Raw genomic sequence first — 18151 nt, forward strand, 5'->3', positions numbered from 1 at the left:
AAATAAGGGAATTTGAGTTTATAAATGAATATTTCAATTAGTATTGGAAAGGAAAAAAAGAAAAAAGGCCAAATGACTTAAAAATGGATTGAATCGTTATCAAAAGCAGTAAGCACTCCAGACCCAAAAAAAAAAAAAGGAAGCAGTAAAGCACTATTGAGAATAACCATTTTAACATTTTCTATTTTTATAGCTAAAGGAGTAAAGGCTTCTATTTAATAAATAATAATAAATAAAAAAAGGAATAAAATCCTCAAAACCCTTCTAGTAGGCTAGTAGACAAAATATTACTCTTACTCACTACCATTCAATTCTATTCACTCTGTGGACTCACTCTTTACCAAAATATAGTCCCTCTTCACCGGCGTCTATTTGACACCTTCTCACTATCTCAGGCGACATTGACGCCTCTCAATCCCCACTTTCCATATTTTCTTCTTCAATTGAAAGCAAGCTTTCCATTTAAGCAGCACCTTCATCCCAACCCATCTCCATTTCAACAACCATTTGGCCACTCACAATGTCTCCAACTTGTTCCTCTCTCTTATCCTCAGCTTTAGTCCCCTCCTAGTTTTCATTTCTTTGACCCTTTTGCCCATTCTCTTGTTTTGGGTGTCCAAGTTTCTGTCTTGGGTCCCTGTCTGTTTCTCAGGAAAAGCAGGCCCTGTCTCTTTTCTTCAAGCCTGAGATTTGAAATTTTGCTTAGGAGAAAGTCTTCCCGGAATGGTGCAACGTGGAGACATACTGGGCTTGTAGTGTGGTACTCACTGTCAATCTCACTCAGTGTTTAAAGTTTCATTTTTTTTTTCAAATCTCACTCAGTCATAGTGCATATTGGAAACAAACCCATTTCATGTTTGCTTAAGTTGCTGCCAATCTAAGGTTTTAATCCATAGAAGAAGCTTATTCCAACAATGGGGTTTTCTCTTTATTTAATTTTTTTTTTTCTGTTTATTTTGTTTTGTTTTAGTAATTATTTAGTTTTATTTGTCTGCAATATCATTGTCTAGACTACTATAGAGTGTTTACCCTTTTAAACCCTGAAAGTGATTGCTTTACCTAAACAGTGTATCCAATTGGCTAATTTGGGTCCCATTTATGCCCTGGTTTCAATTCAACACCCACTTTATGATCCCTTAAAATCCAATTTTTTTTGCTCTCCCTTTACAGCTTATTTTTGTCACTTTAACTTCTCTTTTCAGGTCAAACTCTACTCCATACCTCAGTCAGTTCTCTCTGATTCTTCAAAATCTTGGTGCTCACCGTGTCGATTTTGTTATGGGCCCAAAGAATAAGAATGGGATATTTCGGAGATTTCCATGGTGGCTTTCAATGCTGGCTTGTTGAAGTCCTGGGATTCTGACTGTGCTTTCAGGTACCATATTCTGAATTCCCTCTTGATTTGTCTGGAATCTATTTATCTTATTGTTATTTCTTTGAGCTTATTATGCCACTTTTGAAACATGAATTTTACCACCTTTAGTGGCCTAAAAACATTGAAATCTAGTCATTGGCCTTTGATTTTTGATTTTTTTTTGGTCTCTGAGTTGCCTGGATTCTTGCCATTTTTACTTTGCATTGTGCTTGCTCATGAAAATGCTGGAACTAGCCAACCTTTTTCACCTGCTTCTACTTTTCTACTGTAAAATTTTGTAGTGAGATTCATTAACTTTGATATGCCTTTATGATTCAGCACTTTAAGGTTGTCATAGTACTAATTTATTGTTTTTGTAGGATATATAAGCATATTCAAATATGCTTGAACAGGAGGGACACTTCCTTAAATCGTCTTTCCTGCTTTGTATATTTGCTGGATTCCTGCTACATGCTCTTGCTGTTTCAGAGATTCCCTTGAATTCAAAAGTGTCTGTAGTTGATAAAAACATTTGGGTCTCTCCCAATGGTGATTTTGCATTCGGATTTTTTAACCGTCCAGATCAGCCAAACTATAGTGTTGGAATCCGTTTCAATTCTAAGTCTATTCCGCTTGGTAACCAAGCTGTGGTTTGGACTACTGGAGCTGATCTCATGGTTGGTAACAATTCTTATGTCCAGCTGACCCAGGATGGTGAACTAGTTTTATTCGATTCCTTGAAGGGAGTCACTGTATGGAGCAGCAAAACAAGCCAATTATCTGTTGTTTCAGCTGCACTTCATGACAATGGAAATCTTGTCCTATTGAATGAAGAGAAACATATTGTATGGCAGAGTTTTGATACTCCATCTGACACACTTCTTCCTGGACAGAAATTCTCTATATTTCAAACACTTCGAGCTGCAAGCAAGAATTCTTTGTCTAGTTACTACACCCTTTTCTTGAACGCTTCTGGTCAGTTGCAACTCAGATGGGAAAGTCATGTCGTCTATTGGACAAGTGGAAGCCCTTCTAGTTCAAATCTCAGTGCTTGCCTCACCGCCGATGGAGCCCTACAACTCCGCGACCAAAACCTGAAACCTATTTGGTCTCTATTTGGGGAAGATCATAATGATACCATAAGTTACCGGTTTCTTAGGCTAGATGTTGATGGTAATCTGCGGTTATACTCATGGGTAGAAGCTTCAAAGTCATGGAGATCAGTCTGGCAAGCTGTTGAGAACCAGTGCAATGTGTTTGCAACCTGTGGCCGACATGGCATTTGTGTCTTTAATGAATCTGGGTCCCCTGATTGCCAATGTCCTTTTAAGCGTACCAATGAGCCCATTGCAAGATGTTTGGTTCAGCCATGTGAATCTGGCTCCAACATTGTTAAGTATAACCATACTTCTCTATATGGAATGTACCCACCAACTGATTATTTAGTTGCCCAAATTAGTTCAGAGGAATGTAAAAGCTTGTGTCTCAAGGACCCATTTTGTACAGCTGCAACCTTCTCAAATGATGGAACTGCACAGTGCTTAATGAAGAAAACACAGTATGTTACTGGCTACTCAGATCCCTCACTAAGTTCAGTATCTTTTGTGAAGATGTGTGGAGATCCAATAGCTGTAAATCCCAATCTTTCGAAGTCCCCCCCTTCACTCGAACGGTCTCATAAGTTTTGTTTCCCTTGTCTAATTGGAGCGACCTCAGGAACATTTGTTGTATTTGTTTTAGTTCAATTGCTACTTGGTTTCTGCTTCTACAGAAGAAGGAATTTGGTTAGGGAGAAAGCCACTTTTTCTTATACCTCCCCCAACTCAAATGGTTTGATTGTGTTATCCTTCTCCGAAATCGAGGACCTTACAGAAAACTTTAAGCATCAGATTGGACCAAAGATGTTCAAAGGTGTTCTTCCAAATAAAAAACCAGTTGCAGTCAAAGACCTGAATGCAACCATCGAAGAAAGAAAATACCGGAGTGCAGTTTCGAAGATTGGAAGCATTCATCACAAAAACCTTGTGAAGCTGCAGGGCTACTGTTGTGAGTTAAATCACAGATTTCTAGTCTATGAATATGTCAAGAATGGTTCTGTGGAGAAATATATAGAAGACCCTAAACTGTGTAAGAGACTGACTTGGGGAAAGAGAGTTGATATATGCTTAAGTGTGGCAAGGGCCATTTGTTATCTGCACACAAGCTGTAGGGAATTTATGAGCCATGGGAATTTAAAATGTCAAAATGTTGTATTGGATGAAAGTTTGGAGGCCAAGGTGACTGAATTTGGGCTTGGGAAAGTAGTCGACGAGGCATCGTGCTCTTCTGCAGAGAGAGATATAGAGGACTTTGGCATGATGGTGTTAGTATTGGTAACTGGGTGTAGAGGAGTTGAGGACCTTTGTGAGTGGGCATACAGAGAGTGGTTGGAAGGGCGTCCACAGAATGTAGTAGATAGAAGAATAAGTGGTGGGTTTATATCAGAAGAGCTGGAACGTGCTTTAAGAATTGCCTTTTGGTGTTTCCAAATTGAAGAACATCGAAGACCTTCAATGAGAGAGGTGGTCAAGGTGTTAGAAGGCACGTTGAGTGTTGATCCCCCACCACCCCCTTTTGGTGTTCTGGGGCCACTGGAGGTAGAAGAGGAGTCACTGAATGCAGGCTCAGAGCCATACAGTCCAGCTATATTTAATTTTAACTTGTAGAAGTTTCAAGCTGTGTATAGTAGGACTAACAACACAATGACAATTGGGCCTTGAGTTATTTTCTTTGAGATAGGCATGACCAAAAATTTTACCCCCATCTGAGCAGACCATAACGAAATGTTATTTTGTCATGTATGTTTTGAAATCGATCATGAACATTGAAATGCAATTTTTTGGTGGCACATCTCTCTCTCTCTCTCTCTCTCTCTCTCTCTCTCTCTCTCTCTCTCTCTCTCTCTCTCTCTCTCTCTCTCCAGCTTGCCTTTGGTGTGGTAGAATGGCTGTGACAGTACAGTGACATGCATACACACCAAAACAAGCGTTTACAGCATTTCTGGCATTTCCAATGTTTCCTCTGGTCGTGATCAGGTGGTAATTAAGCCCCATGGAGGATTCCAGTTTGCGTAGCATTCTCTCTCAGGTGATAATATAGATGGAGAATACTGGGGAAGCGGCATGAAATACTTATAGTGAACAGAGCTCAGATAGGCCTAACCATTGAATAACTGTTCTATGAGGTGAGGGGTTTTCTCTACATTTGCCAATGGCAAAAAGAGAAAAAGCACATTTTAGCTTAAGGATGTGTAGAAAAGCTATACTGTTTCATATTGTCACAAGTACTTAAAGCATTCTTCTCTTGATTGCTATTAGCTTACCTGTTTTTTACATGTCCTCCTTGAGTTCATGGCCTCGAGGTCAACGACTCGATGCTTCCTCTTTGAATGTAGTTAATGTTCAGAGACAGCTGGAGGCATTGGCCCCGCGATGGAAAACTCTGGCTCTATATATTTTGTGTTCTCAGGCAAATCATCCTTGGCTTGGCTTCTTTGATGATATATGGATGAGAAAGGGTGAGCGAAAGAGGTCCTTCTGGTAACTACCTTGCAACTCTGCATTATTTATTCTTCCCAACTCCAATATACATAAGAATAGTAACAGTAACTAAGCATTATGTGAAGCATTGTGAAGATAAAGCAGATTAAAATCTTTGTTCCCTTAATGAATGCTTTTGTTAAATGAGTATTGTTCAATTAATTAAGGGGTATCCTGTTTAGGGATGGAATCGATTCGGTAACTGAACCAAAACACTTGAACCGATTACCGAACCAATCCTCACCAGAATGGAGAAAAAACAACCGCCTCTGTACCGATTTGGGTCGGTTCCCAAATTTTTGGGATCTTTAAGGATCGGTCGACATTTTGGTAGTCCGAGAGGGGTGGTTTTCATGCCACTTCTGACCCCGAGAGTGGTGATTCGGTTGGAGAATCGACCGAAACCGAAAAAAGACAACAACATACCGATCCAATCGGTTTGGCGGTGGTAATTTTCAGTAAGTCGGGCAAAAAATCCACCCCTGATCCTGTAGCTGTTGTATCTTGTCGCTGTATGAATTGTTTATAATACAAAAATGTTTTCTTGTGAAACAATCTGACTATGTAGGATTTGGCTGATATCATTAGTCACACTAACCTTGGTTTGGTATGGAAGTTATGCATGAAGTTATCATCAATGATTGATTGATGCTGATATTGATTTATACTGATTGATCTCATTACCTTTAATTAAGCTGATTGATTAGGCTTACAATTAGGCTGATTGCTTGTAATTGTTTCCTAGTTTGTATATTCGAATGGTCAATGTTAGTATAAATTCCTTCAAGATAGAGAAGAATAGAAGAGAATCATTCTAATTTTCGAACAATATCCATTCCCATTTCCCAGCATACTCAGTCGTGCAGCTAGGGGTGGGCATTTTAACCGTGCGCCGCCAAAATCGGCCGAACCATACCGCCAAAAAATCATAAAAAACCGCATTGACTAAAAAAGTCAACACCATCAAAAAAACCGAACCAAACCGCACTGCATCTTTCCGGTTCCGGTTTCGGTTCCACACCTCATTTAACCGCACCGCATAATTGCAAAAAATATATATTTTGATATTTTTATACATATATATATACCATTTTATATATTTTTTATACATATTTATACCATTTTTATATACTTTTTATACACCTTTTGTATACATTTTTATACACTTTAGACCCTAAATCCTAATAAAATATTAAAATTAATATTAACCTAGCTATATTTTAGAGTTTAGACCTTAAAATATATTTTATATAACCCTACGACTTATTTTCTAGATATATAATATAATAATAAATTAATAATTTTAGTTATACCCATTACCCTATATAATAAAATTAGTATATTCTTTATATTCTATATAAAAAAAATTAGTATATTATTTATAGTTTATACTCTATATACTAAATTTTTTAATTGTTTATAGTTCTAGGGTATAATATATAGTTATATACTATATAAGTGTGTTATATGCCATATAAGGTATAGGATTTAAAATTTATGGTATAAGGTTTAGGATATGGTATAGGTCCTATAGGATATTAGGGTTTATGGTATAAGGATTTAAAACTTATGGTATAGGGTTTGGTTGCAACTCATCTCTCATTCTCTAAACGCTAAACCCTAAGGTTTAAAATTTTATATATTATATATACTCTATATAGTCTAGTTACATAAACTAGTTTGCCCAGCCAAACTCAATTGCTCAAACCCCAAAACATATGTTTTATATAAATTATAAAACATTAAAACATATGTAAATATAATAAAAAGACCAGAACCGCAGTGGAGAACCGCACCGCACCGCACATGGAATAGTTTGGTTTGGTTTGGTTTTTTTACTCCCTTCATGGTTTTAAGCACCGAACCGCACCGCGTATGAATATACAGCGCAGCGCCCGGTTCCGGAGGAGAACGGGACCGAACCACACCGCGCGCCACCCCTACGTGCAGCTATGAGCTTTCTCTTATGATTTCTTTTAGCTTTTTCTTGGTTTTAGGAAAAACTTAGCCAATCCAAACCTCTTGATTAACTGATCAAAGTCCTAATCATCTCAAGCGTGATAGGTAATGACTTTGTTTGGGATTTTTGAACTCTTCAAGTGACCATGCAATAAGGTGAGCAGTTTTGCATCAATGCTGCCCAAGTGAGTGTGCACTGTGGACATTGTTGCATTATAATATAGAAAAGATATTGCAACTGTTACAGACCCTAATCTAAAGAATGCCCCATAAATAGTGAAGGGAATGCTTAAATAAAACAAACCAAAGCATAAGCACAAAACAGTTCAGTTCCAATCCGTTTGTTTTTTGTTGACTTTTAATTATAGCCATGTATTTATTATCTAAAAATATGAAACATGATGAAATTGATTCATAATACTTTTCAGGTATAAGTGGAGGTACATAAATTTTTAAATTATTTTACAATTATAATTAAAACAAGTAAAAACAAAATAAGCAGATAATTCAAATCCAAATTCAAATAATACAACTTGAACTAGACAACTATGCATTGATTTTGACATCAAATGAATATAGGTGTCCCAACAAATTTAAACTTGCTACCAGAATGGGGTCCCTAGAAGTAGGTTGTAACCGACAAGCAGGTTGGAGACGGACTGAAGTTTCAGATCTGATCATGGGGATGCCTCTTATGGGCCCCAATTGATTAATTTGGGGCCCTCCTAATGCAGGTTTCTGTCCTCCCATTTGCAGATGATATGTTAGGCCCAAATGTTAACTTCCAGATTGGACGCCAGGTAGGCCACAGGTTAGGCCCAACTCCATTTGAGTGTAGCATTCCGAAAATGCCCGTGATCTGTTTCTGAAATTTCACGGGCCCTTTTACGGTGAGCCTGAAAAATTGTTATCTTGTACTTGAATTTTTGACCTATTATAATCTTAATATAAAAATTTATGTTGTCAAACGTTAAATTAGAAGTAGGCATATATAACTGGTGACTAATCCACATATATCATTGGGGTCAATTGACCCCATGGAACTATGTTTTTTCTATTTAATTGTCCTTAATTTCTTTGATTTTTTCTCTAAATGATGGGACAAAACTGTTTAATAAAATATCTTAAAAGGACAATTTCTAAACTAAATGATATGATTCTTCTTCAAGACGCTCTCAAAAAACAAATTTCTAAAACTGGCATTGCCTATGACATTATTACCCATGCCACTTGAGATAAGGCTTTTGGACCACACATAACATTATTAGTTAGGTTAGGTACACTTTTCTTTTTGTGCATGCTATAGAGACTAAATAAAAAGTATTACTAAACACATTCCTAGACCTTAAACCCCTAAAACAATAGGTTACTTTAAGAATTAGAAAAGTGATACAAACTTGTCATGAAGCACCCAAAACAGGCAGTTTTGCAGGTCCTGTAGAGCATGTGAAAGGGAAGAAAACAAGACCAAAGTTGCAAAACCAAAGCATAATATAGCTGCACTGCAGTCTGCATAGCATGTGAAATTGTGAAGTAAAATAGTGCAAATGGGACCTACCCAGACTGCAAAAGCACCAACCAATATCCTATCTCCCACTTGCTCTGTGTGGCCTCATTCAGGAATCAGCAGGGTCCCCCACTGAGTCACTGAGAAAAAATTTGGTGGCAGATACCAACTTGCAGACTCTGAGTCACATATGCAGCAGAACTGAAGCTTCCCATCTGGGCCATCTCCCACTGATCATCTAAATATATTTGGCATGTAATATTTCAGTAGGTTTCTCTGCCCCACTAGACCAAACCACCAATGCGGCATGCATAGCACTGATTAAAGCTGAGTAAAGCAGTATGGACCACGCCAACGTATCTCATAAACAACTACTGAATTTTAAAAATTTAAGATGTCAAGAAATGGATCGAAATACGTCGATAATACATATTAAACTCACACCCTTTCTCACGCGTTTTATCCTGCACGTAGAAAAACAAGTAGATGCAAACAATATAGGTGTAGTCCCATTCTATAGAAAATAAATAAAAACAAGTGGGATGAGGATTAAAGATTTCAAACTCCAAACCTCCTAGAACTAGAGTTTTTAATATCGATCATGTATTTATGTTACATAGTATTGAATTTTGAAAGTTTAAATTATTAGAAAATAAATTAATAATGCATATCAAACACTCTGCAACACCAACCGTGAAGAAGTGACAATTGTGGCACATGAGGCCCTTCAATCAATCATATATGAAAACTGCACTAATGGCCATTGATAAATATTCTCCAGTATCTATTCGCTTCTTTATCAGTATATATATATATACTGATACGCAACTAAAGTAAATACTATTCTTCATCATCTTTCATGCATTGATTTCTTTGTTACGTATTTGTAGAGTACATACTATTCTCCATTACTCCTTTAGAATTGTGAACTCCAATTTAAATTTTCTGCACTTCTTCAGATATCGCTTTCCTATGAACACGATTAGCAATGGCCATTGCCTAATATCAGTCTTGCTATCTCTAATAATGCAGAACTTACATGTTTGTTTGAACTATAATTAGGTTTAAAAAAAAAAAAACTATAATTAGACTTTTTCTTGCTTTTTTTTTTTTTTTTTCACAGAGATAAATATTTAGATTACAATTTTTTTCTTATTCCCAAACACCAATAGAATACATTCTGGCTGCAGTTGGCTACCATTGGGGACTTTTGGCAGCCTAAGAAAACAGCTAACTAATTTGACCAATTCCTTCCCATCCTTTATGACCAAGCCACCCATTCTTTGAGGAATTTTCGCATTGCAATTTGCATCTAGAGTCCTACCTAATTACTCTATTTGCATCGTCATGTTTGACTAGAATTAGTCTTTATGAACACTGAATGAGATATAAATATTTGTCTTGAATACATTTATAGTAAACATCGTATAACATACAAACAAACAAACATGACTAATATATAGGTTCCCAATTTGACTAATATACATTTGCTGTTACTAGAGGTTCCCAATTGGTCTGTGCTGTGCATGACAATTAGAAACATATTTTTGTTCATTTAAATAAACGGAGCTTACTATGCACGCACTACAATTCAATTATATGGTTGGATAGGCTTATTTCTAAGCATGAAAAATGGCAGCATCCATAACATTTGCAAAGTTATTACATGATAGGAACCATTGATTCCAAACCACCTTTTTGGCATTTTGTGTCTTTTTCCAACCCCAACTACCCATAACTTTTCATACTAAACTGAAAATGAATGATAATTTAACCACATCAGTTGACCAAGGTGAGGCGTTTATTAACTAGCGACCAATACTAACTTATGCAACAAGTAAACTCCACTTGCCACATAATATTGAGTCTAATGCAATCCGAAATTGTGTTACTACAACACTACCCTCTCAACCAAATTCGAGTTTAATCTTCTGAGTAAAGAAAAAAGAAACCAACATTCGCAATTAGGATTATGTGTATGGCATCCTCATGGATGATTTTCTTAGTTCAATTTTCAAATTGCCGCACAAAATCATGATACACCTCTCATTGCCCACGTGGGGGACAATAGTAATTGTTCAACACTGCTCCCAAGTCCAAAGTCAATTTTCTGTTCTAAGCGCGAAAAAAAATGAGAAAAAATAATTCAATTTATCGATGATCTCTCACAATCATATATGAGGCTTCATCACTCTTCTTTAGATTAAAATTGAAAAAGATTAGAAAAATACGAATGATTAAATCAAAGTTGGGCGGTCTTCTTGCAGGTGTGCACATCTTTAGCCTCAGTTATTAATCCCAGCCAAACCATACAAAAACGAGTCCATGGTATATATGTTTAGCCCTCTAGTCCGGCCAGGAGCCCCTCCTTTGAGGGATGACACATCCAGCACAATCCTGCTCAGCCCGATTCCGTGTAAACAAGTTGAGAATCTTATGAATAGTATTAACTAGACAGACAATGACAAATAAACTTACATGTTCGTCGATGCTTTTTCCAGTGCCGTTGTCCTGGAGGTTATAATGATTTTGTGATCAATTTTGGCTACCGCATGGTCCATAGGCAGATCAACCACTTTAGATGCTGAATTGAAAGTTTAAACACATTAAATTTCATTTCAATAGCATATAAAAATGATAAGAACAAATGGAACAGTAGTCTCAACTGAAGGACTTCTTACATGATTTAGGAGAAGCAGTGACACTTTCATCTAGCCCCAAAATTTTCTACACAAAGGGAGTCAGTATATCAGATCACTAGAAGCATTGTGACAATGCAATGAAAGCAGGAACAACTACTACCTTAAGACTCTTGTAACACTCTTCAAGATCATCATTATACAACATATGATCAAAGATGCCTGACGATTGCCCTTGCTCAATCTCTGCCTTGGCATTTCGAAGTCGCTTTAGCACCTGTTCCTCTGTCTCAGTTCCCCTGTTTACCATATTTAACCATACTCAAATTGAATTCTGGCATGTGGATATTGAGAATGAGAAATATTTGAGTTGGCATCTCCAACTTACCTTGCACGAAGGCGCTTCTCAAGCTCCTCCATTGAGGGAGGACATACAAAAATGAAGATAGCTTCAAGCGAACTAGCCCTCACGGATCTTGCCCCTTGAACATCAATGTCAAGAATGCATCTCTGCATTAAAAGCAAAGGACATTACAGATACAATAACCATGAAAATTCCAGTTAAGGCAGTGCTTGCGAGAGAGCGCCAATGACATAGTTAATGTCATAATTCAATAGTCATAGATAAATGCCATCCCAATATGAGGCCAAAATCTATATGACATCAAATATCCTCATAAGCTTTCTGCAATTTCGAAGAGATTAAGATTATATGCACAACCACTAAAATATGTAATGATATCCTGCGAAATCTACTTGGTCCCACAATTTAGGATATACATTCTCTAATATAATTGTCATAAAATTCAAGAACATCTTTGTTATGACGTTATATATGATACTGTGAAGCAGTTAAAGACTAAAGAGCAACCGAAAGGTAAATACAAACATTTACCTTCCCAGCATCTGCTACCACTTCTACTGCTTCAACACTTGTTCCATAGAGATTTCCATGAACAGAAGCAAACTCAAGGAACTTCCCATCTTCTATCTCTTTCTCCATGACGCTTCGCTCAGTGAAATGGTAATGGACCCCATCTTTCTCCATACATCTTGGAGCACGGGTTGTGTGGCTCACAGAGAATCCGAACATGGTTGGGTATTCTTTCATGAGCATGGATATTAGTGTCCCCTTACCTACCCCAGAAGGACCACTAATAACAACTGGCTTCTCAGCAGTGCCACTCACACCCTTACTCCAGGCAACAACCTCAGTGCCCAAAATTTTCTTCTGCTGCCTAACATATTGGGTGTCCACCTAACACAACAAAAACACTTTTAAATCAGAATAATTAGGAAATAATCTACAAATAATAAGTGCTAGATAGAAGGGTGGTAAATGAACAATTCTTTTTTAATTAACAACAGCACTGACAGGAGTTCATTAGTTTACCACATCATCTAAATATAAGTCGATTTCTGAATTTACTGTTTCAAACTTTTATTATCATTTTGGTGCAGGCTCCCTTTATCTTGCCTTGTCTGTCTCAACTCTAAACTATGGCCTGTGCTTTCAAATGCTATTAAAAGTAAGATGAAAATGTGGCATCTCTTATGCTGTCCATATGTACTCCCATATCATATCTCAATTGTTTTACAGGTACCAACCTCGAGAAACCAAGAAAAATCATCTGGGGTGGAACCATTTTTAATGATCACTATTCTGTCTTCATTTAAAAGCACTGCTGAATGGCCTTTACATGGCTTGGGTTTAGTTCCCAACACAATAGGATTTATCCTGCAAATTCGACCACATATCAGTAACAGAAAATCAAATGAAGGCAATTCGATGCCTAGAGCTATACACTTACCATTCACCACTAGATTGGTCCAAAATACGAACTCCAATTGATACTGCAGAGTCCTCACAGTCTCCACCAATCACATACTGTCAAAAAATGCATTGGCAATATGATTGACCTGGTGGTAAATCCTTGAACATACAGGGGCATTGGATGAGAAAATCATATTGGCATGTTAAATAACATACTGTTTTGTTGCCCACGACGACGGCTGTTTCACCGCCTTTGGGTTTTATACCAAACCCATTTGGACATCCCATCTGCAGCTCATCAACAAAGAATGCTGGGGCTTCTCCCTGATGACAACAACCAATATCAAATCACAACTAAGCAATCATCTTGCTCCACAAGTAGACACCACTTTCTTTAAAACTAAGCATAAATAACAATAAGTATGAAGAGCTTACCATGGAGAAATCTATTCCGGCAATTCTAGATTCCCCCTGATCAATAAAGATGGAGAGAGATGAGAATAATTCCTTATTTTCTGGATCTAACAAAATTATGAAAAATTATAGCCTGACAAGGCAGAAAGGACAGAGATTGCATTAAAATAATCAAACAGTATGACATTCTTTTTTTAACAGAACAAAGAAAAAATCCAAGCTTGAACATGTAAACACCATAATGAACTTCAAAAATCAAAACCCAGATGCCCATTAACGTTCCAAATCCAACATAGAAATATGCATAAACAAAAATCAGGGAAAGCGATGCCACAAACTTACAAAAGGGAGAGAGCAAAGAACACCAAAATGCAAAGAAACAAAAACCGCCTCAATATAGCTAAACATATGATGGATCAAGCCACAAAAACAAAATAGCTCAAACAATATTTTGAAAAAGAAAAGGCTGAAAAACATCAAACAGATTAAAACCCAGGTACCTTTTATGTAAATGGTAATTGCTCAATAAGAAAAAGGGCAAGCTTGGAAGAGGGTGTGTGTGTTAGAGGGACTAATTAATAAGGATTGAAAAACCCACTTGGGGGGTGTTAACTTTTTCAACCTTAAGCTTTCACAAGGCTTGAAATCAAATCAACACAAACTTGGGATGGAAAAAATCACATGGGTGGTAGAAGAAGTTGCAAGAAATCTTGAGAAGCATTCTCATATTTATACCAAAGAGAAGGAGAGAATCTTGAGTCCAATAGTTCTCTTAAAGGAGGCAGTGGAGGGAGGTAGAAGAAGAAGAAGAGGAGAGAGAAAAAGGGGTGGCCAGGCCTTGTGGTCGCATTCAATTCACGAAACAAAAGAAGACCGGCTTTCGTTTTCTTGTAAGGTGCTAGTGAAGTTTCTTCCCCCTTCCCCTGTTCCCCACCGCTTCTCTTCTCTACCTTCTTTCTTTTTCTCTCAATTTATTTAGGTCATCAAGAATTTATATATATATATATATATATAATATATATATATTTTCTTTTCTTTTTCTTGGGAGGTAAAAAGGGAAAATAAAAAAACAAAAACCTATGGCATACGACAGATGGGACAAAATTCTTGAGTGACTGTGAAGGCAAGTCATTGAGAATTGAGATCCTAATTGGTGGGGAGTGACACGTGTAGTAGTAGAATGATTGAATGGGCGACACGTGTGGAAGGAGTACTATGTGACAAAAATTGTTGGTTAGCATTTGTCTGATAATAAGTATCGAAAAAAAAAAAAATCGAGCAAGACTTGATTGGCAACTGGTTTTTGGAATCCTATTTTTGAAGGAGTATTCCTTCCTATAGCTAAAGAATTTAGAAAAAAATTTGGAATTGAATGTCCACATGCAAGTAGTAGTGTCAATATGCTAAGAACTTAGTTGCAAAATTTTAGAACAAAAGCATAAGCATAAAATTTGTTATGAGTTTGGCAACTAGACTCTTGCACACTTAAAGAGAAGGGAAAAAAGTTGAGGGTTAACATCTTAGGGATCTATCCACATGTTGTGTTTTAATGCAAAAGATCTCGTTACAATTTAGGAAAATATCTCACTTAATATATCTATTAATAGATAATCACTTATTTGATGTGGGGCAGTTAAATTTGATCCAAAATTCTTAGCAGAAAAATGAAAAATACTTTTTTAGATATTATGTGTATTCTTTTCAAAAAAATGTTCGAATATTTATATTTAATGAATCAAATATTATTCTAAAATTTTCATAATAGTTCAAAGCCTAAGAGCAACTAAAACGCATACCAATTTAGGAGTACTATTTTCACTTTTGGAACCCCAAGCCACAAAACCGCTCTAATGGTGATGATAGAGAGGTGCCAAAAATGGCACAATACCATTTCTTCGTACCAATATTGGTCTTGACTCTTGAGAATAGAAATGATACTTCAAACTACCATTTCAATTTTTGTGGGCCTCATCTACTTTATTCATGTATGTTCGTGCCTAATAGCTTGTTAGAGCTCACGTGGGTTTGCAAGGTAATCTTTTTAACGTGGATTCGCAACTTTATTCACATGAGTTCGCCTTCGATAGCCTATACCAATATTGGGCTCGCAAGTTTATCTTTTTCACATGAGTTCATACGGGTTTGCCACCTTATTCACACAAGTTCCAGGTGGACGCGCAAGGTTATCTTTTTCATATCGGTTCGCGATGACACTATCACTCTTAGGGTCGATCGATCTATGTTTAAGAGTTTTCAAAAAGAAATAATAGGAAAGACAATATTTGAAAAGAAAAAAAATTAATTGGGAAGAAAAAAGTAATTGGAAAGAGAAAAATGTATCAGAACAAAAAAAAATAATGATTCCTAAATTTTTTTTTTTTTAAGCGCTTTATCTCCCTAAATAGCAACCCCAAACAGGGCCTAAGTTGGAGTACTAATTCTATTTCCAATTTGGTACCCCAATGGTGATGATGGAGAGGTACCAAAAATGGTATATACCATTTCTTGTACGAGTGTTGGTATCAAGGATATAAATGGTACTCCAAGCTACCATTTTGATTTTTGTGAGCCTCATCTACTTTATTAATGTGGGTTCTTGTTCGATAGCCTATTAGAGTTTACGTAGGCTCGCAAGGTTATCTTTTTCACATGGGTTCGCCACTTTATTTACGTGGGTTCGTGTCCGATAGCTATTAGATTTTACATTGACACCATCCACTTTATTCACGTGGCCTAGTATAAGTACGTGTTGGAAAAATAAAAAACAAGACTTGCTCGACAATTGGTTTATGAAATCCTATTCTTGAAAGAGTATTTCTTACTCTTGCTAAAGAATTGTAGAACAAACTTAGAATTGATTGTCCACATGCAATAGGGTCATTATGCTAAGAACCTAGTTGCCAATATTGAGAACAAAAGCATAAAATTGAAAGAAGGGAAAAAAGTTGAGGTTTTTATCTTTCAACACCTAGGTTAGACCGATATAGTCCCAATTTAACTACCTAGGTCCAACATGGATGAGGGCGAGAACAATGGATCCATTCAGGAGTTGGGTTTTATCTCAAAATATCTAGGTTCCATTAAATATCTCACTTAAATGAAAATAGGAAGGAAGAAAAATAAGAGAATTTTGGCTTTGTTTGGATTGAGAGCAGTCAAAATGATTGGAGAGAAAGAAAAATTGAAATAGAAGTCCAAAACTAGCAGGCGAGATATTTACCGTGTTTGTGGGCAGTAAGGTGAATAGACAGATGTCAAAAAATTAGAAAAAAGACATTTGGGGTCAGAGAGTTTGGAGACAGCAGATCTCAACACATTAAGACATTTTTCTTTCTATGCTATGAAGGCTAGTGCCCAAAAGAAAAGAAAATTATATTATACTTCAAAACCTAAGAGCAACTACAATGCATATCATTTCATGGGCGCACCATACTGTTGTTGTTGTATCATACATGTTGTTGTGGTGGACCAGTCTTTTCACCTTGGTGACCTTCTCTACCCTGTTGTTTTAGTGGAGCAATTCTTTCAGCAACACGCTAGGAACTGTGGCCACTACCCTTAGAAGGTTTAGGAGATCAACTCCAAGCTATCACCCCTACTAAGAAGTACAATTCTCTTATTCCTCACCATGATTATATCTACAAAAGACGTACTATTTCCATTTTTGGAACCTCGAGCCACAAGACTAGCTCCAATGGTGATGATGGGGGATCGAGATACCAAAATGTTACAATACCATTATATGTACCAATATTGGTATCGAGAATAGAAATGGTACTCTAAGCTACCATTTTGATTTTTGTGGGCCCCATATAATTTATTCATGTGGGTTCATGTTCGATAGCCTGTAGTTCACGTGGGCTTGCAAGGTTATCTTTTTCACATAGGTTCCACCAAACTATTGTTGTTGTGGCATACAATGTTGTTATGTTGGAGTAGTCCTTTCACCTTGGTGACCTCCACCCTATTGTTGTGGTGGAGTAGTCCTTTCACCCTGGTGACCTCCTCCACGTACTATTTTAATTTTTGGAATCCCGAGCCACAAGACCAGCTTCAATGGTGATGATGGGAGATATACCAAAATGGTACAATATATATCATTCTATGTACCAATATTGGTATCAAGAATAAAAATGGTACTCTAAGCTACAATTTTTTTTTTGTGGGCCCCATATACTTTATTCACGTGTGTTCGTGTTCAATAGCCTGTAATTCATGTGGGTCTGCAAAGTTATCTTTTACACATGGGTTCCACCAAACTATTGTTGTTGTGGGATACCCTGTTGTTGTGGTGGAGTAGTCCTTTCACCTTGGTGACCTCCTCCACCCTATTGTTGTGATGAAGCAGTCTTTTCAACCGCACGCTGGGAACTGTGACCACCACCTCTGGAAGGTTCATGAGACTAGAGGGAGGTGGCGGGGGGCTGAGATGTTATTGATGGGGACGAACAAATGAGAATTTTTTTTATTAATTAATATGTCTTTATTCGTCAATTTACATTAAGGTAGAATGTAAAATTACATTTCCATTAATGTGTTGGAGCTCTTAATGAATTAGTTGGGGCTAAATAACTGCACCCTTTCCAATTTGGTACCCCAATGGTGATGATGGAGAGGTACCAAAAATGGTACAATACCATTTCTTGTACCAGTGTTGGTATCAAGTATATAAATGGTACTCTAAGCTACCATTTTGATTTTTGTTGGCCTCATCTACTTTATTCATGTGGGTTCGTGTTCGATAGCCTATTAGAGTTTATGTAGGCTCGCAAGGTTATCTTTTTCACATGGGTTCGCCACTTTATTTACTTGGGTTCGTGTCCAATACCTATCAGACTTTACATCGGCACCATCCACTTTATTCACGTGGCCTAGTATAAGTGTTGGAAAAAAAAAATTAAACAAGACTTGCTCGACAACTGGCCG

General features: G+C 37.0%; 2 protein-coding genes across 3 annotated transcripts; one reads left to right on the top strand and one right to left on the bottom strand.

The window, feature by feature from the left end:
- The first annotated feature begins 316 nt into the window (after positions 1-316).
- On the top strand, positions 317-4234 carry LOC147282398 (curculin-like (mannose-binding) lectin family protein / PAN domain-containing protein). Of its 2 annotated transcripts, XM_086247230.1 has the most exons (3): positions 317-760; positions 1203-1375; positions 1735-4234. In XM_086247230.1, exon 3 carries the CDS (start codon positions 1756-1758, stop codon positions 4057-4059), a length of 2304 nt encoding a protein of 767 aa, XP_086103356.1. In that variant the 5' UTR covers positions 317-760; positions 1203-1375; positions 1735-1755; the 3' UTR covers positions 4060-4234. The 2 variants fall into 2 exon arrangements, with proteins under 2 accessions (XP_086103356.1, XP_086103357.1); XM_086247231.1 differs by having other exon boundaries at positions 1203-4234.
- Positions 4235-10368: 6134 nt separating this feature from the next.
- Positions 10369-14155, bottom strand: AGK2 (guanylate kinase). The gene is made up of 11 exons (XM_086248446.1): positions 13726-14155; positions 13247-13282; positions 13028-13135; positions 12849-12925; positions 12646-12775; positions 11933-12295; positions 11426-11547; positions 11201-11336; positions 11080-11125; positions 10877-10982; positions 10369-10795 (listed from the first exon to the last, which is right to left on the bottom strand). Exons 2-11 carry the CDS (start codon positions 13247-13249, stop codon positions 10684-10686), a joined length of 1203 nt encoding a protein of 400 aa, XP_086104572.1. The 5' UTR covers positions 13250-13282; positions 13726-14155; the 3' UTR covers positions 10369-10683.
- Positions 14156-18151: the final 3996 nt, after the last annotated feature.

This window comes from Dryas octopetala, chromosome 6, assembly GCF_963921425.1.
Source record: "Dryas octopetala chromosome 6, drDryOcto1.1, whole genome shotgun sequence".
Classification (NCBI taxonomy): domain Eukaryota; kingdom Viridiplantae; phylum Streptophyta; class Magnoliopsida; order Rosales; family Rosaceae; genus Dryas; species Dryas octopetala.

What these genes read in the sequence shown, in the direction of transcription:
- AGK2 (XM_086248446.1), bottom strand. An exon ending in TGGTAGCAGATGCTGGGAAG is followed by an intron (nt 11,548 to 11,932) that starts GTAAATGTTTGT and finishes CTTTTAATGCAG; the next exon opens with AGATGCATTCTTGACATTGA. An exon ending in CACTGCTTCTCCTAAATCAT is followed by an intron (nt 10,983 to 11,079) that starts GTAAGAAGTCCT and finishes CTTTCAATTCAG; the next exon opens with CATCTAAAGTGGTTGATCTG.
- LOC147282398 (XM_086247231.1), top strand. Translation starts at nt 1,756, where the DNA reads ATGCTTGAACAGGAGGGACACTTCCTTAAATCGTCTTTCCTGCTTTGT.